This window comes from Corvus kubaryi, unplaced genomic scaffold (assembly GCF_017639235.1).
Source record: "Corvus kubaryi isolate FWS band 111438036 unplaced genomic scaffold, C.kubaryi_AGA036_p1.0 37353, whole genome shotgun sequence".
In the NCBI taxonomy this organism is placed as follows: domain Eukaryota; kingdom Metazoa; phylum Chordata; class Aves; order Passeriformes; family Corvidae; genus Corvus; species Corvus kubaryi.
In genome coordinates, this window is record NW_024581115.1 from 5,720,887 (window position 1) to 5,731,791 (window position 10,905).

At 38.6% G+C, this 10,905-nt stretch overlaps 1 protein-coding gene across 6 annotated transcripts in view; it reads right to left on the bottom strand.

The window, feature by feature from the left end:
- Nucleotides 1–10,830, bottom strand: part of B3GNTL1 (UDP-GlcNAc:betaGal beta-1,3-N-acetylglucosaminyltransferase like 1) — a 107,198-nt gene extending 96,368 nt beyond the window's left edge. For 3 of the 6 annotated variants that reach the window (XM_042032718.1, XM_042032720.1, XM_042032717.1), the window contains exons 1-4: nt 10,728–10,830; nt 7,225–7,341; nt 7,008–7,107; nt 1,860–1,924 (exon numbers count right to left, since the gene is read on the bottom strand). In XM_042032718.1, the coding sequence (XP_041888652.1) occupies nt 1,860–1,924; nt 7,008–7,107; nt 7,225–7,341; nt 10,728–10,778 (333 nt within the window). In that variant the 5' untranslated portion in view covers nt 10,779–10,830. Of the gene's footprint in view, nt 1–1,859; nt 1,925–7,007; nt 7,108–7,224; nt 7,342–7,843; nt 7,935–10,727 lie in introns of those variants that run through there. The other 3 variants (XM_042032719.1, XM_042032721.1, XM_042032722.1) reach the window with 3 other exon arrangements.
- Between the last annotated feature and the right edge of the window lie 75 nt (nt 10,831–10,905).

Here is a 10,905-nt window from a genome sequence, read left to right on the forward strand (position 1 = left end):
AGCGCAGCACATTCCAAAAGGCTGATATCAACATTCCTTCCTAGAGAGCTGGATACTGGATTGGTGACTGAAATGAAGAAGGTAGGTGGTGTGTGGAAGCAGAGCTGCTAAACAGCTGGCAACATCTGTGTTCCAGCTATTATCACACAACATTTACTAACTACAGACAAAACACTGAGCAACTTTTGGGCTTGGGGCCGTTTCCACATCCATTTTATTTTCTCTGATCTGTTTACAGCAAAACATGGTAGTCACAAGGAGAGACAGTAGAAAATACATTTAAGTAATGCCAGTCATTTAATATTTCTTTTGTAGCAAGATTAGGCTTCTGGTAGTCCAGAATGCCTCTGTTTTGAAGAAGGAATAGAAATGCATAGAACAGAATATCTTGGTAACTTCTCCTCAGCTTATTCACACTGGAAATCATAAAATCCTCAACTCACTTCAAGTAATTCTTGCTAATATTAAATATAAACTTATGCTAATGATAACACTGCAGAAGTACAGTATCATTACCAGTTATATTCCTTAATAATTTTAATTTGCTTCCCTGATGTTTTGTTTTCCTGCAATGGTTAGTCAGCCAAGAGAAACAACACAGCAGCATGAAGATGTATAATATATAGTAAATAACAAATTGAGAATTCTGAAGAATCCCTGTAAAAATATGAATTAAGTTCATTTAGAGAACTTGATTTTCTAATTTACTGCTAGTGATTTACAAACAACTAGATCTGTCTGGAGTGAAAAGAGAGACTAACCCACAATTTACTTCAGTATATCATGCTATACATATTTGAGACAGAAGGTATGAAGCTCCACGGGACAAGGGTAGATTAATTTCTCACTCATGTACACATGGACCCAGCAAACTTCATCCTACAGACTCCCTAGAATGCAATGTGGGATCTGTCCAAGCCTGGAATACCCAAACTCTGCAAATCATGAGTAAGTTGTTTTTTTGGTTTTTTTTTTAAAGATATGTAAACAGCATCACTGACTAACAAAATACCACAAAAATCACAAAATTTTAACATATGAACAAAAAAAATATTCTTCCATCTAGCCACAAAGCAAGTGGAGTGTGCAAACTGAAAGATTTCCCTAATTAAAACCCGAGAAAGGCTGTAGAGTTGACATCCCTGCTCTCACAACACTTTTTAACAAGCACAGACAATCATAATACTAAGTTGAATTTTATCTGAAAACCTACCCTGTCAGCAGCCAGTTCATCCTGTACTACCCTAACCCACAGTTCAGTTCCAATTCAGAGGGGGGAAAAAAAAAAAATCAATCTTCAGGTGAAATTACATGAGATCAGTGAGCCCTGAAGGTCCTGCTCTTCTTGCCTGCTCCCAGCACATGGCCCCACTCCTCAGCTCAGCTGGGCACCTTTGTGAAACCACTCCCTGCATATTCAGCTGCACAAAGTGAGATCCTTATCTTTGGGTTAGTGAGCTGAATGGCTTCACAGAAGATATCCAACAAAGGACAGGAAAAATAAAAATTCAAGATGGAAGGTGAGACCTCTCCTATTTTGCATCAAAAAGCCAGTAGATTAGCTCTTAGTTTCTCATCAGTACAATTTTCTGAAGAATGTGGGAAAGAAAAATCCTGAAAACACCTGAATACCAACCTTGCCCAGCCTTGTTCACTACAGCTTGTGAAATCTGATATAATCAAAGAATGATGTAAGCCTTTCTACAGGTTGGAATACAACTTTACAGCCATAAATAGTAACCAGCACATTTAACAGCCAAACACCTTTAAGCAGCTTGTCTTTCAGCAAACCAACAACTCCATTAAAAAGGAAAGAATTACACTGACAAAACCAAGTTAGACAAAAAGCATGAACTTACTGAATCCAGAAAGCAGAGATAGGTTCCTGAGCTCTGAATCACTGCTTGATTTTTAGCAAATCCGACTGTTGAGAAAGCAAAGATAAAAATATGGGGAAGTTTTTGCTGTTGTATCTTTTAAAATCTTAATAAAGTGAGAAACAGATGAAAGAAAATACAAAAATCAGTATCACATAATGTATGCAATTTTTCCATATTTAAAGCAAGGTAATTTGTGAATATTTAAATAGGATGCTTCTGTCAGTCATCTTCTCTGAGTACCAGAATTCTACAATCAACTAGAATAAGACTACTTCTGCTAGCTCTCCAAAAAGACACAATATGTAATATAGATCTTGAAGAGGGCAGGATTTATATCCAGAACCTCAGCTTGTAGAATCACAGAATGGTTTGGGCTGGAAGGGACCTTTAAAGGTCATCTAGTCCAACTCCTTGCAAAGAGCAGATGCTGAAAACCCTTGGCTGTACATACATTCATCTTTTAAGTCCTAACAAATACCAACAAATCATAAAAGAGGCAGAGAAGGAACCAGAAACTGCTGTTCTTCCCATCAGGGGACCAAGTTATCAGAAGGACTCAAGCAAAGTTCTGTTCCTTGGTGCTTGTTAAGTATTAAGTTTGCAAATACAAAGCCTTCATGTGCCATTTATGTAATGGCATGTGTAATGCAGAGGGGAGCAAAAGCAGGCTTATTTATGAGATACATACACGGAGCACAAAAGGGGGCTTATTTATACCTTAACATTTTGTATCGTCAGTGGGAGACCACACTGAAATGTCACTTCAGACAAATGACAACACTGGCATCTAGGGTCTCTTAGTTTCTGACCCCCTGACACTTGCTGAATCTTTTTACCAACCATTTATTTCAGGAGGCTGAACCAAAGAAGAAAATTTTTTTGTCACTTAATTTCTGAAGAAGATGACTGTTCTGGAGGATCAAACAAATGGCAGAACCAGAAAAATAGGAGCAGGAATCCACAGTTCAGGGTAAGGATAGGACTGCAGCAACCAGCAACAGGATGAACTCAGTTCACCACTGAAATACATCCACAAAGTAGGAGGGCTTACCTGGGGTCATTTCTGCAGGTAGACAAGGTGTACCTAGGAACATTCTCATCTCTGAGTTCTTGCCCTGGGCAGCATTATAAAAAAAGACCACACTATACCCAGTGTTAGTCTGAAAAATGCTGTGTGAACTCCACTTGGTCACCTCTGTAACACTTAAGCTTTCTTTAAAGTATTTATGGAACCAAGTCAGGGAATCCAGCAAGACCACCCTGACTTGCAAAACAAATGATGTGAAGACATGCAATACTGTAAGGTTTTTACTCTTTAGGGGGAAAACTGGAAATGTAAAGCCAAAAAATCTCACCATGAAGTGGAGCAGAATAATTTTAAATAACATTATCCATAAAGTTTCTGATTTTGCATTTGAAAAAAAGCAGAGTACTGTAACTGTCTTCTCTTTTTATGTGATACAAGTTTGCTCAGGAAACAAATTTAACTGGGCTCAAAGGTTCCCTTAGTTATAATGCACGTGCTCCTTGGCTGTTTTGCTGAGCTGTCCAAGTACAGAAAAAGACTTATGGCTGCATTTCTTACTGCCTCCAAGGAACATTATGTCAACTACCACCAGAACACTGCTAATAAAGGCTCTTCCTTATAATTGTGTTATTTTTTCTTATGTACTTTAATCCTCACCTTAACTTCTCTTCGTCATGGGTTTTTAGGATTTATTATTTTACAGGGTATTTACATACCACCTTTTACAGATCTATGAATATCTAATCTCATATATACAGTAACTCTCAGTCTCCTTCCTACTGGCAGTAAAAAAGCAGCTGGCAAAGACAGGAGCTGCCACAGCAGCAGAGCTGGATCCTGGCATGAGCAGTTTTAGTGGGAAACAACTGATGGAAGTCAACAGGTCTGGACATGCCAAAGCAGCAAACCCCCAATTCTGTGGAGGGCCCTAGTAAAGCAAGAGATAAAAGAACAGCACAAAAAGGAGGACAGAATTAAATTTGCCCAACATCAAATACATCAGTACTATCAGAAGCCATACCAGCTGTAAAGCAGCCTGGAATTACATTTCAGTGCTGTCATTAACATACCCAAATATTTCAACAACCTTCAGGAGACAATGATGAGTTACACAGAATCACAAATGTAAGAAAAGAGTGAAGGAGACTTAAAGGCAACTACAAGATGGCAATTATATTACTCCATGAACTCCATGAAATAGTTCAGATCTCATTTTCAGATAAACCACTTTAAATAAAATCAAGAAATATCTAGTATTTGTTATGAGAAAGAGTTGGAAAAGATTTCTTGCTGTGTTTAAGACAGAAACCATCCTGAAGTTTTCCATATACCAGATATCTTTTAGAGGAAAGACAAAGAAGAAAATACACATATTTTTTAAAATATTAAGAAGATAAATATAACTCCCCATAGAAGAAACTAGGTATTAAAAATTCTTTCACCACAACTAATTCTGTGTTTGGCATGAGCAAAAAAATTTCTTTAATATTACTCTGCTGAACAAAATGAAATGTTTGTGCCAGGTCCCTGAGTTTTGTAAGGCCTGCTTACTTGGTGAAAAGAGCCTGTTACCATAGTTACAGCCGTAAAAACTTAAGCCTCAGTGAGATATTAACATTCCTCACTCTTGGAAAGAAAAAGGTTTCCTTTTTTTAGGCAAGTGACCCTTTCTTTTTTCCTAGGTTCCCCCCTTTTCTTTTACATGTTAGAAAAGAATTAGAAATAAATCCTAATCTTGTGTAAATAGTTGAAGATGTGAAGCCTGACTAGTACATTGTTTCTGTACCAAAGCATCTTCTTTTAAAGGCAAGACTCCTTCCAGTTGTACCTAGTCCTTAACATAATAAAAGTAAATCACCAAAAGCAAACAAATACTATGGATTTCAAGTAACCTGCTTCTAAAATTTAACAACCATGAAGTACAGATATCCTCGTTGTAATGGTGACCTGAGAGTGTCTTCCACATGAATAAGCCTGGGTTTGTTTTTTAGCAGAACTCTGCATTTCACACTATTATTTAAATAGTACACAGCTGCCCCTCTCACCCCCAATTTATTAAAGATCTGTTCAGTTTCCAGCTACCCCAACACCAGCAAATGCATGCTAAACCAAAAAATAATCTGACCTATCCCTAATGGCACAGTGCAGTTCACAACTGGAATTCAGTTTTAGGTTCAGTTTCCCAAAGTGCAAAGGTGAACAGGTGTCAGAATTCTAATACAAAAAACCACCCTGCTTGTGTGTTCTGGCAAACCAAAAACTAGTTTATATACAATTGATACAACACTCTAGTAGGAACAAGACTTTAGACACAGCAAATGTTTATAAAAATGGAAAATATGTTACACAACACGATGTTATTAACAAAAAACCATTACTAACTATCTTAAGTATCAGAATTAACAACCTGTGGGATTATTGTTTGAGTTAAGAAATTGTAACCTACTTAGTTCCTTGATCATCAGCTCCTAAAAGAAGTCAGTTTTGAAAAGAGACTGATCACCCAATAGTGGAGGGGGGAGAAAAAAGACGACAAAGTTACAGGATTACAAGTAATTCTTGACATTGCTCAGCTCCAGCTGTATCAGTTGCCCAAAAGAGAAAAATTCCCTCTAAAAACCTTGTCTGCCTTTTGTCATGAGCAGCCCAATAGTTCCAATATTAGAAGCTGCACTGTCCAAACACCACCAGTTCATGCTAGAGGTATTAAAATACTAAAAATATTTATAGTAAGGGTTATGCTGTGTTACTTCAGTATTGCTATGTCTGACAACTATTTAAAAACAGATGTAAAGCCTACAGTCAGGAGAAATGACAGTAAATAAAGCCAGGGGCCTATACCAGGTTGCAGATGAATTCAGTGCACAAACTCTCAATTTATTTGTGTGTTTCAACAGGGGATGAAAATTAAACTTTCTGAAACAGAACTGGGCTTTTGCATAAGAAGATCATTTTGAGGAGACTGTGATAAGCCCGAGTTTCTTTACACTTCAAACAGGACATTTAGTGAAAGAACAGAAACTGTCCAAATTTTGTGTTACAGTGTTTCCAAAGTGTGACTTTTAAGTGAGGTAACTTCAAAGTCACAAATTTGGAACCAGGGTTTTAACAATTCCTATGTGTCTACGCATTACAACAAAGTCCAGAATGACAGAAATTGGTTACACAGCTCCCCTAGGAAATGTGAGCCCACTGCTCCTCCTTTGTCCTGCTGTTCTTCCTCAGAACACAGACGTGGTCTCCCAACTTTACTGTCACTCAACAACAGCTTCTTCAAAAAGCAACTGACTTTTATTCTATTTTTATATTTATTTCTTCTATATTTATTTATATTTATTATTTATTTATATTTATATTTTTTCATTATTCTATTTTACATTTTAAGACGCTTCTGTGCTCAAACCCCCTAAACATAAACCAACCAAAGCAAGCAAAAGAAAAAAGAGATGTGTTTGAAATCTCCTGCAGTGGGTGCGATTCATATTACCATGCAAATGAATAGGGGATCACATCATTCACCTGTCTGGCAGCTCACTGAACATATTAGTTTAGCCCTTTGAGTGAATACTTAGGACTTTAGTGAGAGATTTTAGCTCACATCAAAACTTCTGGAGCCTCTCTTTTGATGTGACCATTGAAGCAATATCAAAAACATATTTGTTTTCTATTTCAGGGTCTATTTTACTAGACTGAATGATATGCATTTACTTTAAAAATCTTTATGCAAGGAATTTTTATTTCTTTTTTTCTGAAAACCAGTCTCCTGAAGATAAATCAGATATCAGAAAGCCACAGTAAAACTGTAAGCATTAACAACATTGTGTATACTACAATTCAACAAAATTCTTTTGCTTTTGCAGAGTAGAGCACACAAGCACTAAGCCAAGTTCTTTCCTTGAACATATAAACAAATTCTGCAGAGCCCAAACCAACAGGGCCAAATTCAAACTGGAATGAGTTTTCAGAGCTCTAGAAAATAATGTTTGTTTTTTTTTTTCCATTGCAGGGAGAATGGCTACAAAGACACTTTTCAACCTAAAAATCAGAAGGTGCCTGCAATAACAACCAAACTCTCACAAAATCACTATTAAGCTACATACCACCCCGAGGCTGAGAGGAATCATTGTTTCCAATGATTACTGAAACACCAACTTCTTCCAACTTGGTCTTCCATTTTTCAATTATTTCAGCTGAACCATCCTAGAAAAAATCATGACACAGATGCAGCTATTTTCATTTGTATGGTGAAATGAACCAAAAATTCTAGTCAAAGACGTATTTACATGGACAGTATTTTAAGGAAGGTCTGAAACGCACCTTACTGGCATCATTAAAAATTGACAGCTCCATGGTTCCTTTAAAATCTTGTTCCCAAACTGACTTTAAGCATTCATCCAACCAGCATTCACTGTTGTGAACAGGCACAATGATAGACTACAAAAAAAAGCAAAAAAAGATCTACATGCATGTCAGGAAGCATATTTTTGTTTACTTACAGCATATTTATTAAAAAGGAGAAGTACCACATCCTTCTGAAACTAACTTTCACCAAAAAATGCATCTTAAAATACAAAAGTAGACGAAGAACCTTTATTTTCATTATAAATATATTATTTGCTTTCTTCTCTATCAAGCTTCTTTTTAAATTATTTTAAGTTTTGCAAGATGGTTTTTGGCACAAGTCCAAGGAAACAAGAGAGACCACTGAACCAAACCCTCTAATGAAACATCTGTACCATCACCATAACCTGTTTCTAGTGTTCCTGCATTTCTTAAGGCACTCCTCACTTCTGCCTTCCATTAAAACATCTTTCTCATCAATTCCCCTTCAAGCCTAATTGGAGATGCTCATACACACAGCTGGACCCTTGGGCTCTAGCCAAGTTTTTAAAAATTATTCCACCTACAGCTGCTCTAAAGCACATTAGAAGTTGACCTGTGATGCAGTTCCACACTCTGCCATTCCAACTGCAGCCTTTCCTCCTACAGCCTCTCGGTTCAGATGTACACAAAGCAGGAAAACATACCTGAAATATTTTAAAATTGGTTAGAAACCAGAGAGGGGGGCTTTATCTGTTCAGTTACCACTGTTCTAATTATCCCTAAAAAGCCAACACCCCCCAAAATGCTTTCAGTGTCTCAGAACACATTTCCTTCACAGAATGCAATGGCCTGAGAAAACAGCCCAGTGATGCACTGGCTGTGTCTGCAAAGGGAGAGCCCAAGTCTGTACCTGTTAAAATTACTTATAGATGGGGAACTTAAGGGCCTAAGTAACTCATAAAAAGTCTCATGGGACATTTCAAGAAGCCCCTAGAAACACAACTTAAACTCCTTATTATGTGGGGTAACCACAAACGCATGGTTGGAAGAAACAGAGGATTTATTCCTCTTGTGAGCAGGTGAGAATCCTAAGAAACAAAACACTGGGGTACTGAAATTGAATTATTCACGATTTAGTGACGTGTGAACACATGTACATCATGCAAATACACACAGGGGCACACATTAGAGGGGAGATTTTTGGATGCTGAAGGGTGCACACACAGGTACAACCCAGTCTTGTGTAGGGTACCATGATCAACAACATTTCACAGCCAAATAAAATAGCAAACATCTAAAACGAATGAACCTCCTGATTTTTGGCAGGATGATGGAACAGTTCTTAAACGAAGCAGGACAGAAGCTCTCTAAAATTTTAAGCAAAGCAGGCCTTTGACTTGTGTTTTAGAGAGACAAACAAATAAATAAAATAAGGAGAAACAAAAAAAAAGTGAAACTGATTACCCAGTAGTTACAACATACAGACAAAAAAAGATTATTTCAGAACTGTCTCAGATTAGTACTTTGAGACCAAAAAATAAGCAAAAATCTGAGATTCTGAAGTACTATATTCAATTTATATTCAAATATATTTTAATATTCTTTATGTGGACATAGCAATTAAAATATGATCTTATTCATACCAATCAATCTAGCATATTCATTCAGGTAAAAAGGGTTCCACAATTCTTCCAATGACAATATAAACTTGTGCAGTTTTGCACATCCAGAAAAATCAGTTATTTTTCAATTTGTTTTCTGATTCACTTAGTAAAAATTTGACTAAGCCATCACCAACTAGCTTGCCATTGGCTGGAAAACTGGAACTTCTTTGCTTTTTTTCCGTTGTGTAGTCCTGTTTTAAGTCAGGACAGCAGAGCAAAACAGCAAGATGATGTTTGACCACCCTGTTTAGTTTGAACCGAAAGCAGAAAAAACCAGTACTTTAAGGGCAGCACATATAAAACAACCCATAAATACCTGATGGCACTGAGATGCTCTGAACTCAACTGCTCATAACATATTACCATGCTCCTGAACACATTGCTGTGAGCAAATTCTACTTCTACAGAACCACAACCACCATATAGAACTGGGCACCTGCCAAACTAAGGCCCAGAGCTGAATTGCTGATGATACTTCTGTGTAAAACCTGAAAAATTAACAAATCCACACAAATAACTGTACTCAGCAATAGGATTAACACCCCAGAGAATTGCCAATGTTGTATACTAGAGTTTTCTTAGGTTCCACCATTCTTGCTCAGCTTACTGGTTTTCTGTGTTTATTTTCAGTTTGGGGATAAATCAAAAATCTAGATTTTCATTTCTCCCGTAGCTCATCACTAGATTTATACCCTGGCTTAAGAGTTGCAACAGGGCAGTCATAAATTGGCCTTTAATGTTGTATGACTGTATCAGAATAATTCAATCTCCTTGGACCATTTAAAGAGGGGAAAACCACGAACCAGGGCACTATTTCACTTCCAGGTGCAGTCTCATAGCAAAAATACCAGCTGGCAGTAACCTCCAGAGACTGTGTCTGCTTCTTGTGTCCCAAAACAACATCAACTACAGCTCTGCCATTGCTGACAAACCCTCTCTCCAGGGACAAACACCAACCTTGCTAAGGCACAAGGGAGATCTAGAATTAGGTTTTCCAAGTGCCCTTTTGCTCCAGTTTATGCCAACTCCGACTTCCCAATCCCAGCACAGATGATTACTCCAGCTCTCCTTGCAGCAGCCCTTCGTGTGTTTGAAGACTGCCACCAAAACAGTGAACTACAGAAATATGCCTAAAGCCCTCTCAAAGTAATGTTGAGTATTTGGGACATAAATTGCAAACTACTAATGTGCTTTTGGCATTACAAGGTCATTTGAGTGACAACTGAATCTGAATTAATATTTCATTAGCTGAGGCTGATTTGCAGCAACATCCAAGAGAGAGGAGTTTCACAGCCTATGAGCCAAATATGACTCTTGAAACAGAGCTGTGAATCAAACCTGAATTTGAGCATTGTGACCCTACCTGGTTTTCCCTGAACCCCACACATTCTAGACAGGTATTATATATATATGTCTATATTTTTATATCTGTGTTTATATATATATAGGCAGAGACAGAGATATATATGTTATATATTTAACTTTATTTGTTTGTCTATGTGTATAATTTATACATACGTGCGCGTATATTAAAAATTATATATATAATATACATATACACACACACTATATATATATATATATATGTACACACTATATATACACACACATAGGTACGGGAAGTAACAAAGGCAGGAAGCGCTGTAGGAAGATTTCACGACTTTCTCTGCCAACCCCGTGTACCCGAACGAGCCCAGGCTGCCGTGCTGCAGGACCCGCCGGCACCGAGCCGGGGCAGAGCCCTCCAGGAGAGCCCCCGGGCCGGCCCCGGCCCCTCCCGAGCTGCCGTGTCCGCACACGGGCACCCCCGGCCCGGCCCCGCCTGCCACGTACCACCTGCACGGGGGGCTCGGGGCTGCGGCCGCCGGCCCCCGGCTCCGCCATCGCCGCCACTGCCGCCGCTCGGGGAGGAGCGGGAGGAACAACCACAGAGACGGAGGCGAGAGCGGCCGGAAGACGCCGCTCTGCCGGCCCCGGCCCCGGCCCCGGCCCCGGCCCCGGCCCCGGCCCC